We start from the raw sequence: 15,429 nt of genomic DNA, 5'->3' as shown, positions 1-15,429 counted from the left end.
GTGTGCTGAGTACCGAGCAGTACTGGGAAGGGTTTATCGGACCCCACCCTATGGAATTGGGCTCCTGACCCCATGGACACTTACCATTCTTTCTGCCTTTGCCCCCTTGTGCCTGTGCCCCTCAGAGAAGAGCAGAGCTGAGGATGAGAAGCCCAAGAGGAGAAGGCAGGAGCACCAGACCGCATGCCCCTTCTACAGCTATGAGCAGCTGCAGCTCCTCCGAGACGAGGTCCTGGTGGGGGTGAAGGACATCGAGCAGCTGGTGTCCCTGGGGAAGGAGGCTCGGGCCTGTCCCTATTACGGGAGCCGGTTTGCCATTCCAGCAGCCCAGGTGAAGACCCTGGAGGGTTGGGCAGTCACTCTTGGCTCTAACTGTGGCCTCAGCCCCAAGGAGTTTCCTCATTCCTCTTAATTTGGGAGGATGTCACTGGCCATGGTTGGACTGACCAACACACTGCACACCGGTGACCTGTCACCCACACGCCTGGTGCGTAGGGTCAGAGGCGGCCCCAGGTGCCTTGTGGCTCTGGGTTGCAGGAATAGTTGGCATTATTGGGGACAGCAGATAAAAGCCAGGAAGGGGTGTGCAGTCCTAGTGAAAAACAGAGTCGGGGGCGAAAGCTGAGGGGATGAAGTAAGGGTGCTACACCAGAAACGTGTTCCCAGATGGCCTTTCGGAGGAACCTACCCACCAGTGTGTGAGAAGACAGTCTTCTCTAGACTTGCCACATTTGGTGTCATCTTTAAACAGAAAAACTGCCGGTTTGCCAGATCAAAAATACCATTGTTATTTGGTACGATTTTACTGTCTAACTGCTGCTTCTTAATTTGAATGGCTTTTGGAAATAGGGTTTCGATTATGGAGACTTCCATATAAGAAAGAAGAGATTAGGTAGGTTTTCAGTGATTCAGGGAACATGAGTAATAATTTTACAAGGCAGTTAAATGCTCATTAATATACTACGTTGAACCGTGTTGCGTGGGTGCTCAGAATTAAATTCCAGAACCCTCCCAGCCCTCAGCATTGTTGCATGCCGTGCCTGGGGTCTGTTTGCCACATTGCAAGATTAGTGCCATAGATACCTGTGTGCAAATATAGTAAGATGTCCTGAGATTTTCATGATCTTAACTTTTTGAGATACTTTTCACCTCATTTTTGCTTTGTAGTATCCTACTAAAAAAGCAAAGGCAAGTATTATCCATATGTTCTCATATCCATATGAGGACACAGGCCCAGAAAGGTTAAGTGATATATCTGTTTTCTCTTAGTGGGTGAGTAATGGAGCCAGTATTAAAGTTGGGCCTTAAGTTTCTAGTTTTCTGGATTTTCACTCTATCAGTATTCTTTTAACTGTAAAATCATCATCACAGAGAGCACCTAAAAATTCATGGAATGCTTTTTTGTTTACCCTCCACCCCTTAGCCCTTATTTGAGATAGAGTTTATCATTTTGCAGATGAAGAAATTGAGGCGCAGAAAGATTAAGTCACTCTTCCAGAGTCATTTAGCTGGGAAATAACAGCTCCAAGACCGGAACTCAGGGCTACCTACTAGTACACCACTGGTTTTCACAGTGTTTTGAGGAACCTTGGGTGCTTCAGGGGCTACCTCGGGGGTATGGATAAGGCTAAGCAGGGGTTCCACGCTTCTCTCTGCTCCCCTCTGCCCACCGCCACTCTTGGTTCAGTCAGATTCAGATTGGCCCCAGTTATGTCTGTTTCATATTTCATGTTCCACATAAAACCTGAAGAGGGGGTCTGTTGCTAAAAGCACAGGGCTTTGCTAGAGCTTTCACTCTTGAATGCCCCTACACGTATTCTGGTTGGGAAATGAAACCACTCACACCAGGAGCTTAGAGCAGGTGGGGCTGTTGTGGCAAGGAGCCCAGCCCTGCTCAGGTGGCCGCCCCCTCCTCCCAGCTCGTGGTGCTGCCCTACCAGATGCTGCTGCACGGGGCCACCCGCCAGGCCGCAGGGATCCAGCTGCAGGGACAGGTGGTGGTCATTGACGAGGCTCACAACCTGATTGACACCATCACGGGCATCTACAGTGCAGAGGTCAGCGGTTCCCAGGTGGGTCGGCCTCTCCCTTCTTGGGCCAGTGCCTGCTGTGGGGAAGAGGGATGTGGATCATCTCTCCAAGTGCCTAGACCTGGAATACGTCTGGCAATGGCGTGGGGAAGGGTGCGCTGAGTCGAGGCAGTGGCCTCGTCAGGGGCGGACTGGCTAGAACTACAGGGACCCAGATCTTAGAAATGCTGGCACCCAGCGCAGACAAGGTGACTCATTTCCTTGTTCCTCACTGGCGTATGTCATCCTGAGTCCCTCCAGCCCAGGGTGGTACCAGCCAGTTCTCTATAACCCAGGACAGTGGGGTGAGGGAAGCAGGGTCCTCACATGGTTGGACATCATTATTGTTGCTTTGAGGGGTTCTCAGTATTTCTGAAAGCCACTATTTATCGATTATCTCCTCTGTGCCATGCAGCATACACAGTATTGTGAAACCCCACGCTGCCTCTGTGCAGGCTGGTATTCCTAGTTAACGTTGAGAACTCTTGAAATTCAGGGGGGCATAAGCAGTGTGCTGCTCTCTTCACCTTGGTTGTTTCCCATGAGGTGTCCTGGCTAGCATCTTCTAGGCATGATCTAAGATATCATTGGCACAGCCCTAGGCTGCTTGCTCAGAGCCTGGGCCGCCTTCACACCTGTTCTCTGTTCTCTCCAGTTCTGCCAGGCCCATTCCCAGTTGCTCCAGTATATGGAACGATATGGGTAAGATACTGCCTCCTGAGGGTAAGGGAAATCCTGCTCAGTCTCTGGGAGAAGGCACTTGGGTCTCCATCTCTGGCCCAGGCACCACACCGAGTGGGCCAGGGTGCTGTTTACCTCCTGTTTACGGTGGTGTGTACCCCACATAGGCCGAGGGTGCTTGGGACACAACAGCTGGCTGTGAAGGCCTTGGGCCACGGCCAGCCTTTTTCTCTGGGACCATATTTGTCACTGTGGTCTACCTTGAAAGACACTGGACAGAAAGGCCACAATTTGGGGCATTTGGAAGGGAAGCAGCTTGGGGAGTGCTACCACTTGATGTCCGTTGGTGTCTCCTCAGGAAGCGTCTGAAGGCCAAGAACTTGATGTACATCAAACAGCTCCTGTATCTGTTGGAGCAGTTTGTGACTGTGTTGGGAGGTAAGGAGCACTATGCCCACCCCAGCCCCTGGCCTGCTAAGCTTGCTGCAGTCCCTTCTCTGGATGCCAGTCAGGACACCTGGGATTTCTGTGTCCTCAAGAATTGTCTTGGCCATTGATTTAGAAGATGTTTATTTTTCATAGCTTTGTTGAATTGTCTGACCGTAGATCCTTTTTTAGGTTTCTAGTTTATATTTCCCTGAGTCCTTTTTATTTTGCCAGACCTTACTTCTCAGGTAGTAATAACAGCATAGTGTAATAGAAACGGTGATGTTACTTTGGAGTGCTCCTGTGAGGAGAGCTGCACAGGCACACTCACTGTTGTTGACAGAGGAGTCAACTAAAGCTCAGAGATGTGACCTGCCTCTGCTTCATGAACCTAGTAGGAGAGACTAGAGGCTCTAGGTTCCATACTGCTTTGCACAATTCTGTGTCACCTACCCTTTCCTTTGCTATATATATGGCTGTCATTTGAAGGCTTTCCTAGAAGCCAAAGTTCTGGAAAACCAGTGCGGCGTTCCACTGGAGGGATTTTGTCTAATGTCTAATGTCGGTGTTCCTCCCTTCCACCTCTGCCTTGCCACTGGCCACTGTGCAGCCTGGACAACTCTTTGCACCTGCGTAAAGTGGGTGGTCCCTTGGCCCCAGCCTCCTTGGAGGAGGTGTGAAAAGAATGAGATAACAAGGCTTTGGGCTCCATATGCAAACGTGGGTTAGATTTTGAGGCTTCCTAGAGCTTCCCACCCTCTCAGTGGGTTCTTTGGGTGCCATAAATGGCAAAAAACCTGTTTACATGTGAATGCTCTTATTTGATGAGTACATCAAATAGCGTACACACAAAATGTGTGAGAGGATGGGGGTGGGGGGCAGAGGATCCCCATCCTGACCTGCTTGAATTCTGTTTTAGGAAACATTAAGCAAAATCCCAACACACAGAGCCTTTCGCAAACAGGTAAGAGGGCGGCCTTCAGAGACTCAGAGATGGTCTGAGCCGTTTCTGAGCTCACCTCTGGGCCTGTGGTCTTCAGAGCAAGGATTCCAAGGCCCTTCTTTGTTTATCCTTAGGGACAGAGCTGAAGACCATCAATGACTTTCTCTTTCAGAGCCAGATCGACAACATCAACTTGTTCAAGGTAGAGGTTCTCCCCCTTCTGTGTCAGCGCCCAGTTTCCTTATCCTTACCGCCACCTGCGAGCAGAGCACTGTGTTAAGACTGGAAGGAATAAAAAGTAAATTTCTTGTGTTGTGAGTCAGTCTAGAAGTCTGAGGACCTACAGCATAGATGTTTGTAATTAACCCTTAAAGTGCCAGCAAGAAAAAAAATCTTCAATCCAGAGTGAAGGGTCCTAGGGATTGGTGAGAAAAGCTGCCTTTCATTTACCATGTAAGCACAGATAGAAACTCCCGGGTCCTTTACCTCGTTCCATCTTTCTTCTGGCCCAGTCTTTGCCCTGGACTAGAAAGAGCAGGTCAGCTTTGTGAGCACCATCCTGCTATTGGGCTGAGGTGGCTGAGAACACTCCCTGGGCCACTCTGCGTGACCCGCCCCCATCCTTGCACACCAGCTGCAGGTGTCTGCCTGCTCCAGACCTACTGTTCGGGGTACTGCTGCCATCACTTGACTCACAACTTAGTGATTCCAAATTACTAAAAATACAGAGCACTTGCTGTGTCCAAGGCAGTGCACCAGGTTCTGGGACCCCACGGTAGGAGGTACCATCACCATTCAGAAGCAGAGGAAACCAGGGCTGGGTGAGGTTTCCCCAGGACGACATGTACTAGCCATACATGAGTGAGCAAATGGTGCCTGGTGTGGGAGGCAGCATGTGAGCCCTGGCTTGGCCTTGAGACCCTGCTTGCTTCCCTCCTGCCTTCCCATTTTTCTTCAAACCAGCTTACCTGTTTTGATCACGGTCACTGCCATTACCCCATCTGACCAGTTGAGGCCATTTTGATGCCTTTCTTCTCCCTTTGGGTCCCGCATCCAAACAGTTGCCGGGCCTCAGAGCTGGAAGGAGCACTCGAACTCCCACTGCTTTTCCAATCCCACAGCTGCCACTTCAGGGCCGGCTCGTTTCCTCTCGCCTCCTTTCCGCTCTTCCTGGCTTCACTCTCTGTCCCTTCTCAAATCTTTCCTACACTGTCATCTGGTGAGTCCTCACTGGAAGATAGTGCCCTTTTTAGAAATCTTCAAAGGCTTCAACTCCCTGTCTTCCTTTCCAAGCTGCACATGTTGTACACACTGGAGGGCCCCCGAACAAGCCCCAAGCTTTACCCTCTCTGTGCCTTTGCTCGTATGTGTTTTTTTAAACTCTTAATCTTTTCAGGGTTCATCTTAGGTGCTGTCATATTGAAGGAGAGCACAGAAGACCTGTCACCAGGAACCTTTAGAGAGGGTTGGGGCTATGCAGACGTTAGTGAGGAGGCCATGTGCATGAAGGTTGCTCTTGTGGGAGAGCGCTGTGTTGTATGTGGGGGTGGTGGGAGAGGAGTGACCTCAGAAAGGAGGTTGACCCGGTTGGCCACAAGGAGGCTGGGTTCCTCAGGAGCTGTCAATGAATCATGCTCCCTGGGGTTTTGGAAGGTGGTGTTTTTTTTTTTTTTCCAGCCTAATTGTTGCATGTGCCTGCAGTGGTTTGCTTTTGCAGGTGCGGCGCTACTGTGAAAAGAGCATGGTCAGCAGAAAGGTACAGCCTCTTTTCCTGGGTCTGGCCAGGCTCCACAGCACCCCACCTCCTGCCCTCCCAGTACCTTGCTCTCCCCTGCCCTTGGGAGCCCCAAGTCACCCCTGCTCCCTTCTTACTGCAGGGCTGCTTGCTGTGTCGGGTGGGGGTGCCAAGATGCCTTGTGTTGGGGGGCAAGTTGTGGGCTGTGCGGGGTGCAGCAGAACCTCCAGCCTGGGCTCCCACTGCTGCACCCTCATTCCTCCCTGTGCTCTCTCTCCCCGTCCCAGCTCTTTGGCTTCACAGAAAGGTATGGCACGGTCCTTGCATCCTCCAGGGAGCAGTCCAGACTGGCTGGGTTCCAGCACTTCCTACAGAACCTGCAGCCCGCATTGACCGAGAGTGAGTCAAGAAGGGGAGACAGGGCTGCAGGTGGGGGCCAAGAATATCCATCCCTCACGCGTGGACTCCTCTCCTGCCTCATCTGTGGTCCCAGACTGTCTTCCTTCTGCTCTGTGCAGCTCCCGTGCCCCACGGAGATGAGGGAGAGGCCAGGGTGCCACGGTCTGCTTCCCCGCTGATGCACATCGAAGGCTTCCTTGCAGCCCTCACCACTGCCAACCAGGATGGCAGGGTCATCCTGAACCGCCAAGGTAGTCCAAGGAGGAATCAGCATGGAGCCGGGAAACCAAAGCATGAAAAGATTCTACCTTGCACCTCTCTGGGTTAGGACGAGGAGACAAGGTGGTGAAACTGGTCCTCTGTAGCCTGGGTGGGCTGGTGTAGGTGCGGTGAGGAGGGATGTGAGGCACTGGGGAGGCTGGCATCTCACGCCAGGTTATGAGAGAAGTTGTATAGCCTACTGGTTACAGGTATGTGAGTTTTGGTTTGAGTCTTGATTCCGTCACCTCCAAGCTGTGTCTATCACTGTGAACCTCAGTCTTCATGTGCAAAAGGAGCTGGTAGTGCTGTCTGCCTCGGGCTTGTCCTGCACTTTGAATGGAATCTAATCAAAAGGGAAAGTGGTATCTCTAGTGGCTCCTTCATGGACACAACTGAGCTCCCATTTGCCTCAGACTCATGGAAGTCTTTGTTCGGCCTGCCTGCAAACCACCCCCTCCTTCCCCAGCTGGCTCTGTCTTTTTTTCAGGAAGTCTTAGTCAGAGCAGCCTCAAATTCCTGCTCCTGAATCCAGCCGTGCACTTTGCCCAAGTGGTGAAGGAATGCCGGGCAGTGGTCATTGCAGGCGGCACCATGCAGCCGGTAAGGGAACCAGACCCAGCCTCTTGTGCCCTGAGTGCTGGGATGAGACAGGGACGGGGGGAAGAGGCGCTGTCCAGTGGGCCCTCAAACCAGAAAGGGGTCAGCTTGAACAGGCCAAGCAGCGTCCACCAGGTGGCATTGCTGTGCTGTCTCATGCCTGGGCCTTTAGCCTGGGGCAGGGGTGGAGTGGGCAGTGGGGGTGGAGGGAGGCACATGGCTGCTGATTTGGTGCTTTTGTAGGTTAGGTACCGCACTTCTCCCAAAAATAGCCGTTCTGGAATTTCAGGCCCCCATTTTAGTGCCATTCGCTCCTTATACCCACCATAGATACGACCTTTCCTTTCTTTTATAAATTTATATACACACACACGTATTTAGGAAAGTATTTTGTTTTCGTTGTAGAAAGCAGAGACCAGCAAAAGCAGGAAAAAAAAAAATAGATGATAATTCCACCAGCGAAAGATTTTATTTTAGTGTATATCATTATACTAGTCTTTGTGTGCATAATTTTTACAAATATACATACATATTTTAAAAACAAAAATCTGTATCTCTACATGCTGTTGCTGTGATTTGCTTTTTTCACTCAGCAACAAATGTCATAGACATTTTTCCTTGTCAGCAGTATGTATTTATTCCACCATGCTCTGGCTGTGTTTTTTTCTGTTACATGAATATGTTACATCTTATAGAACTACTCTTCTTTTGTTAGATATTTAGGTGATTTCCAGTCTTTCTCTGTTTTATGCAACACAGTGGCAAACAGAACCACGTCTCTGCACAGCGGTTCTGTCCTTAAGGTACACCTAGCCCAGGACTTTGGTGGAAGGCTCCTCAGCGCCCACGCAGTCATTCGTTTCTAACCTCAGCCGCTAGAATCCCCCATTGCTTTATTAGTTTCCAACTTTTCTGTCTTTTCTATAGACTTGCATATTTTTGTTCATGTATTAAAAGCATCTATAGTCATTGCTGCTTTCAATGCCCAGGTGTCTCAGACTTGGCCTGTCAGAGCCCGACGTGCTGCCTCTGGTCCTTGATGAGGCCCCACTAGCCTTGGGATGCTTTCTTCCTTTCTGGCAAGATGAAACATCCCAGCCACCTTATGCCTTCTTTATCCCATATCTGGGATCATTCATTTTTCTAAGATAACCTGGTTTCTTTTATTGGGGATTGGTGTTTAAAAACCAATATCTGGGTATTGGGGTGTTTGTGGTACTCCTGGATTATAAATGTTTTTAGGCCTTCTTGTAGACTGAGGAAAATGGTTTTAAAAAACCATGAGTCCATATTAATATTTCTAAATGAACATCAGTCAGTTATTTGACCTTACACTGTATGTCTTTTCTCTTGAGCTGAATGTTTGGTTTCTCATTACATTGACGTAACTACTTATTTGCTATGTCCCATAATACACTTAAGATATACTAAAATAGTTTCATATACAGTATTATTCTAACAATAAACTATTGATGAAAATTTCATTTCTTTGCATTTGTTTTTTGCCCTTAGGTATATCCTACTAAGGATGTATGGTCACTAAGGATCTGAAGTCACTTGAAGTCAGGCGTTGCTTTGTGTGCTTATGTTGTGAATGTGACAGAGAGTTAGGCTTTCTTTGTTGCCATGTGTTTTCAGTTTTAGAGTTTGATTTTTCATTTTAGACATATATATATATATATATATATATATATATATATATTTGTTAATGCTTATTTTTGAGAGAGAGACAGAATGCAAGTGGGTTAGGGGCAGAGAGAGACACACACACAGAATCCGAAGCAGGCTCCACGCTCTGAGCTGTCAGCACAGAGCCCGACGCTGGGCTCAAACTCACAAGCTGTGAGATGATGACCTGAGCCAAAGTCGGTTGCTCAACCAACTGAGCCACCCAGGTGCCCCTAGACTTAATTATATTTTTAAAATAAGTAAACACCTGTATGGTTCAAAAGTCAAAACTGCATGGAAGATACATTCAGGGGCGCCTGGGTGGCTCAGTTGGCTAAGCATCTGACTTCTGCTCAGGTCATGATCTCATGGTCCATGGGTTTGAGCCCCACATTAGGCTCTGTGCTGACAGCTCAGAGCCTGGAGCCTGCTTCAGATTCTGTGTCTCCCTCTCTTGCTACCCCTCCCCAGCTCATGTTCTGTCTCTTTCTCTCTCAAATATAAACAAACATTAAAAAAAAAAAAAAAGATGCATTCAGGAAGTCTTACTTCCATCCATTTCCAGCCTGTTCCCCATGCCCATAGGTTATCATTTTTCTTACTCCTAGTCTTTCTATGCTTTCATTTTATTTTTCTCCAGAAATAAGCAAATATATGTACTTATTTTTTCCTTTCCTTTGTCTTTTACATCAAAGCATAACTGGTTTTTAGTCACCAGTGTGTTGTGGCACGCCATTCAGTAGCCAGCGCCATCTGTGCGCCTCTTGCTGGCCGCTGAGCTCTGCGCTGGCAGGATCCAGCGTGATGCTTTCAGCTGACCCCTCCTGAAGGGGATCACTGCACAGGAAGTATCCTTGTGCATGGGTTGGTTTGTGGAGCTGTATGCTCAGAGGGGACTCCTAGCTAGGGGGGCTGCCAGGTTGAAAGATAAAAATACATCTGATTTATTAAATATTGCCATATTCCCCCCCAGCTGGAGCTGTACTGTTCTCTCTTCCACCAGCACTGTGTGTATGTGCCTACAGAGGGATACACTTTGGGATTTTTGCCAATTCAATAGGTGAAAACCCTGGAACTCTTTTTTTTTTTTTATTTTTTAATTAATTATTTTAATTTACATCCAACTTAGCATATAGTGCAACAGTGATTTCAGTAGATTCCTTAGTGCCCCTTACCCATTTAGCCCATCCCCCCTCCCAAAACCCCTCCAGTAACCCTCTGTTTGTTCTCCATATTTAAGAGTCTCTTATATTTTGTCTCCCTCCCTGTTTTTATATTATTTTTGCTACCCTTCCCTTATGTTCACCTGTTTTGTATCTTAAAATCTTCATATGAGTGAAGTCAGAAAATATTTGTCTTTCTCTGACTAATTTCGCTTAGCATAATACCCTCTAGTTCTTTTTTTTTTTTTTTAATGTTTATTTTACTTATTTTTGAGAGACAGAGACAGCATGAGCAGGAGAGAGAAAGAGGGAGACCCAGAATCTGAAGCAGGCTCCAGGCTCTGAGCTGTCAGCACAGAGCCTGACGCGGGGCTTGAACTCACGAGCTGTGAGATCATGACCTGAGCCAAAGTCAGACGCTCAACCGACTGAGCCACCCAGGCGCCCCTAATACCCTCTAGTTCTATCCATGTAGTTGCGAATGGCAAGATTTCATTCTTTTTGATTGCCGAGTAATACTCCATTGTATATATATACCACATCTATCCATTCATCCATCGATGGACACTTGGGCTCTTTCCATACTTTGGCTATTGTTGATAGTGCTGCTATAAACATGGGGGTGCATGTGCCCCTTTGAAACAGCATACCTGTATCCCTTGGATAAATACCTAGTAGTGCGATTGCTGGGTCATAGGCTAGTTCTATTTTTAATTTTTTGAGGAACCTCCATACTGTTTTCCAGAGGGGCTGCACCAGCTTGCATTGCCCCCAACAATGCAAAAGAGATCCTCTTTCTCTGCATCCTTGCCAACATCTATTGTTGCTTGAGTTGCTAATGTTAGCCATTCTGACAGGTGTATGGTGGTATCTCATTGTGGTTTTGATTTGTATTTCCCTGATGATGAGTGAAGTTGAGCATTTTTTCATGTGTCGGTTGGCCATCTGGATGTTTTCTTTGGAGAAGGTCTATTCATGTCTTTTGCCTATTTCTTCAATGGATTATTTGTTTTTTGGGTATTGAATTTGATAAGTTCTTTATAGATTTTGGATACTAACCCTTTATCTGATAGTCATTTGCAAATATCTTCTTTCATTTCATCCAGTTGCCTTTTAGTTTTGCTGATTGTTTCCTTTGCTGTGCTGAAGCTTTTTATTTTGGTGAGGTCCCAATAGTTCATTTTTGCTTTTGTTTCCCTTGCCTCTGAAGACATGTTGAGTAAGAAGTTGCTGCAGCCAAGGTCAAAGAGGTTTTCACCTGCTTTCTCCTTGAGGATTTTGATGGCTTCTGTCTTACATTTAGGTCTTTCATCTACTTTGAGTTTATTTCTGTGTATGGTATAAGAAAGTGGTCTTGGTTCATTTTTCTGCATGATGCTGTCCAGTTTTCCCAAGATGATTTGAAGAGACTTATCTTTATTCCATTGGATATTCTTTCCTGTTTTGTCAAAGATTAGTTGGCCATGCATTTGTAGATCCATTTCTGGGTTCTCTATTCTGTTCCATTGATCTGAGTGTCTGTTCCTGTGCCAGTACCATACTGTCTTTATGATTACAGCTTTGCAATACAACGTGAAGTCCGGATCGTGATGCCTCCTGCCTTGGTTTTCAAGATCGCTTTGGCTATTCGGGGTCTTTTCTGGTTCCACACAGATTTTAGGATTGTTTGTTCTAGCTCTGTGAAGAGTGATGGTGTTATTTTGATAGGTATTGCATTGAATATGTAGATTGCTTTGGGTAGTATTGACATTTTAACAATATTTGTTCTTCCTATCCAGGAGCATGGAATCTTTTTCCATTTTTTTGTGTCTTCTTCAATTTCTTTCATAAGCTTTCTCTAGTTTTCAGTGTATAAATTTTTCACCTCTTTGGTTAGATTTATTCCTAGGTATTTTATGGTTTTTGGTGCAATTGTAAATGGTATCGATTCCTTGATTTCTCTTTCTGTTGCTTCATTGTTGGTGTATTGGAATGTAACTGATTTCTGTTCATTGATTTTATATCCTGCCACTTTGCTGAATTCTTGGATCAGTTCTAGCAATTTTTTGGTGGAATTTTGGGTTTTCCATATAGAGTATCATGTCATCTGCGAAGAGTGAGAGTTTGACCTCCTCCTGGCCGATTTGGATACCTTTATTTCTTTGTGTTGTCTGATTGCAGAGGCTAAGATTTCCACTACCATGTTGAATAACAGTGGTGATAGTGGACATCTCTGTCTTGTTCCTGACCTTAGGGGGAAAGCTCTCAGTTTTTCCCCACTGAGGAGGATATTAGCATTGGGTCTTTCATATATGGCTTTATGATCTCAAGGTATAATCCTTCTATCCCTACTTTCTTAAGGGTTTTTATCAAGAAAGGATGCTGTATTTTGTCAAATGCTTTCTTTGCGTTTACTGAGAGGATCATATGGTTCTTGTCCTTTTCTTTTATTGATGTGATGCATCGCATTGATTGTTTTGCAGATATTGAACCAGCCCTGCATCCCAGGTATAAATCCCACTTGGTCGTGGTGAATAATTTTTTTAATGTATTGTTGGATCTGGTTGGCTAATATCTTATTGAGGATTTTCGCATCCACGTTCATCAGGGAAATTGGTCTGTAGTTCTCCTTTTTAGTGGGGTCTGTGTCTAGTTTTGGAATCAAGGTAATGCTGGCTTCATAGAAAGAGTTTGGAAGTTTTCCTTCCATTTCTAGTTTTTGGAACAGCTTCAAGGGAATAGATTTTAACTCTTCCTTAAAGGTTTGGTAGAATTCCCCTGGAAAGCCATCTGGCCCTGGACTCTTGTTTTTTGGGAGATTTTTGATTACTACTTCGATTTCTTTACTGGTTATGGGTCTGTTCAAATTTCTCTTTCTTTCTGTTTCATTTTTGGTAGTTTATATGTTTCTAGGAATTTGTCCATTTCTTCCAGATTGCCCATTTTATTGGCATATGATTGCTTATAATATTCCCTTATTGTTTTTATTTCTGCTGTGTTGGTTTTGATCACTCCTCTTTCATTCTTGACTTTATTTATTTGGGTCCTTTTTCTTTTTGATCAAACTGACTAGTGGTTTATCAATTTTGTTAATTCTTTCAAAGAACCAGCTTCTGGTTTCATTGATCTGTTTTACTGTTTTTTTTGGGGGGGGGTTCAATAGCATTGATTTCTCCTCTAATATTTATTATTTCCTGTCTTCTGCTGGTTTTAGAATTTATTTTTTCTTTTTCCAGCTCTTTAAGGTGTAATGTTAGGTTGTGTATCTGAGATCTTTCTTCCTTCTTTAGGAAGGCATGGATTGCTATATACTTCTCTCTTATGACTGCCTTTACTGCATCCCAGAGGTTTTGGGCTGTGGTGTTACCATTTTCATTGGCTTCCATGTACTTTTGAATTTCCTCTTTAACTTCTTGGTTAGCCCATTCATTCTTTAGTAGGATGTTCTTTAGTCTCCAAATATTTGTTATCTTTCCAAGTTTTTTCTTGTTGTTTTCGAGTTTCATAGCGTTGTGATCTGAAAATATGCACAGTATGATCTTGATCTTTTTGTACTTGTTGAGGGCTGATTTGTGTCCCAGTATGTGATCTATTCTGGAGAATGTTCCATGTGCACTTGAACAGAGTGTATATTCTGGTGCTTTAGGATGAAATGTTCTGAATATATCTATTAAGTCCATCTGGTCCAGTATGTCATTCAAAGCCATTGTTTCCTTGTTGATTTTTTGATTAGATGATCTGTCCATTGCTGTGAGTGGGGTGTTGAAGTCTCCTACTATTATGGTATTATTATCAATGAGTTTCTTTATGTTTGTGATTAATTGATTTATATATTTGGGTGCTTCCACATTTGGAACATAAATGTTTACAATTGTTAGATCTTGTTGGTGGATAGACCCCTTAATTATGATATAATGTCCTTCTTCATCTCTTGTTACAGTCTTTATTTTAAAGTCTAGATTGTCTGATAGAAGTATGGCTACTCTGGCTTTCTTTTGTCAACCGTTAGCATGATAGATTGTTCTCCATCCCCTTGCTTTCAATCTGAAGGTGTCTTTAGGTCTAAAGTGGGTCTCTTGTAAACAGCATATATATGGATCTTGTTTTCTTATCCATTCTGTTATCCTGTGTCTTTTGATTGAAACATTTAGTCCATTGACGTTTAGTGTGAGTACTGAATAAACCCTGGAGCTCTTTAGAAATGCCAATACATGTTATCTTCCCTCTAAAGGTTATTATTCAGTGGTGTGGGCTGGGGCCTGGCCATGTGTATTTTGTTTTGAATGCCCACTGGTGATCTTGTGGGCATGGGCTGGGGTAAGGTCCACTGTGCCCAGTTTACCAGATTCCCTTTGGTGTTTCCACAGTTTAATTTTTTTTTAATGTTTATTTTTTGAGAGAGAGAGAGAGAGCATGAGCATGGGAGGGGCAGAGAGAGAGGGAGACACAGAATCTGAAGCAGGCTCCAGGCCCTGAGCTGTCAGTACAGGGCCCGATGTGGGGCTTGAACCCACAAACTGCAAGATCATGACCTGAGCCGAAGTTGGATGCCCAACCGACTGAGCCACCCAGGTGTTCCTGGTATTTCCACAGTTTAAGTGAGACTGTCAACACTGGGTATCAGTAATTTTTTTTCCTTTTTGTTATCTGCCAATTTGTTATCTGCCTTACGTTTTACCTCTTTTTTCTGTTCCCATGTATTTGCTGCCTTTGAGCCCAGACTTCTGTCTTCCCCGGAGTGTTTCTCTCTGTCCCCCTCCCTGTCAAGGCCCCTGCCTGCTCAGGCCTACGGGGAGCTCATGGAGCCTTGCTGTTGTGGTCTGCAGGTGTCTGACTTTCGGGAGCAGCTGCTGGCATGTGCTGGGGTAGAAGCTGAGCGAGTGGTGGAGTTTTCCTGTGGTGAGAATCCATGGCCAGGGTGGAATGGGCCATGTGTCACACTCTGGCAGCTTATTGTCACAGTTGAGGAGGCCACGAGGTGGGACCTTCTCCCTTTGCCAGCTCTCCGGCGAGCTTACTTAGCCCCGTGCTTCTGCACTGTGTCCCTCCGCCTACGTGGGAGAGGTCTGAGTCCCGCCCACCTGCACTGTGGAAGCAGGGCAGGTGGCAGAGTGTTGGAATTGTTCTCCTAGCATGGAAGACAAGGTTGCAGAATGCTCCTTCTGGACACTTCCTTGTAGAATAGCCCCTCCTCGGTCTCTGCAGGTCACGTGATCCCTCCAGACAACATCCTGCCCCTCGTCATCTGCAGCGGGCCCTCCAGCCAGCAGTTGGAGTTCACATACCAGAAGAGAGAACTGCCTCAGATGGTTCGTACCAGCCTGCTTGCCTTACCATAGCCTCTGCCAGGGCAGGAGAGCAGTTTCTGGGGTGGTGGGTGCTCTGGTCAGTGCTTAGTGTCCAGGTGCTGGGGTCTTCCACCACAGAGCTGGAACAGAATGGCTGGTGTCCATCTAGATGCTTATCAGGGGAAGTCTGAGCGTTCCCCTCCCCTCACTCCCTGGACTG

General features: G+C 46.1%; 1 protein-coding gene across 1 annotated transcript in view; it reads left to right on the top strand.

The window, feature by feature from the left end:
• Nucleotides 1-15,429, top strand: part of DDX11 (DEAD/H-box helicase 11) — a 35,674-nt gene that overhangs the window by 17,135 nt on the left and 3,110 nt on the right. The window contains exons 9-20 of the mRNA XM_047066979.1: nt 126-331; nt 1,920-2,072; nt 2,725-2,771; nt 3,109-3,188; nt 4,096-4,140; nt 4,254-4,321; nt 5,837-5,875; nt 6,142-6,253; nt 6,373-6,504; nt 7,002-7,114; nt 14,748-14,820; nt 15,127-15,230. Of these exons, the coding sequence (XP_046922935.1) occupies nt 126-331; nt 1,920-2,072; nt 2,725-2,771; nt 3,109-3,188; nt 4,096-4,140; nt 4,254-4,321; nt 5,837-5,875; nt 6,142-6,253; nt 6,373-6,504; nt 7,002-7,114; nt 14,748-14,820; nt 15,127-15,230 (1,172 nt within the window). The remainder of the gene's footprint in view (nt 1-125; nt 332-1,919; nt 2,073-2,724; nt 2,772-3,108; nt 3,189-4,095; nt 4,141-4,253; nt 4,322-5,836; nt 5,876-6,141; nt 6,254-6,372; nt 6,505-7,001; nt 7,115-14,747; nt 14,821-15,126; nt 15,231-15,429) is intronic.

This window comes from Lynx rufus, unplaced genomic scaffold (assembly GCF_022079265.1).
Source record: "Lynx rufus isolate CCGP_SWC_20201006 ecotype Redwood Valley unplaced genomic scaffold, mLynRuf1.p SCAF_7, whole genome shotgun sequence".
Taxonomy (NCBI): Eukaryota; Metazoa; Chordata; class Mammalia; order Carnivora; family Felidae; genus Lynx; species Lynx rufus.
This window is presented reverse-complemented; position numbering and strand designations above follow the sequence as displayed.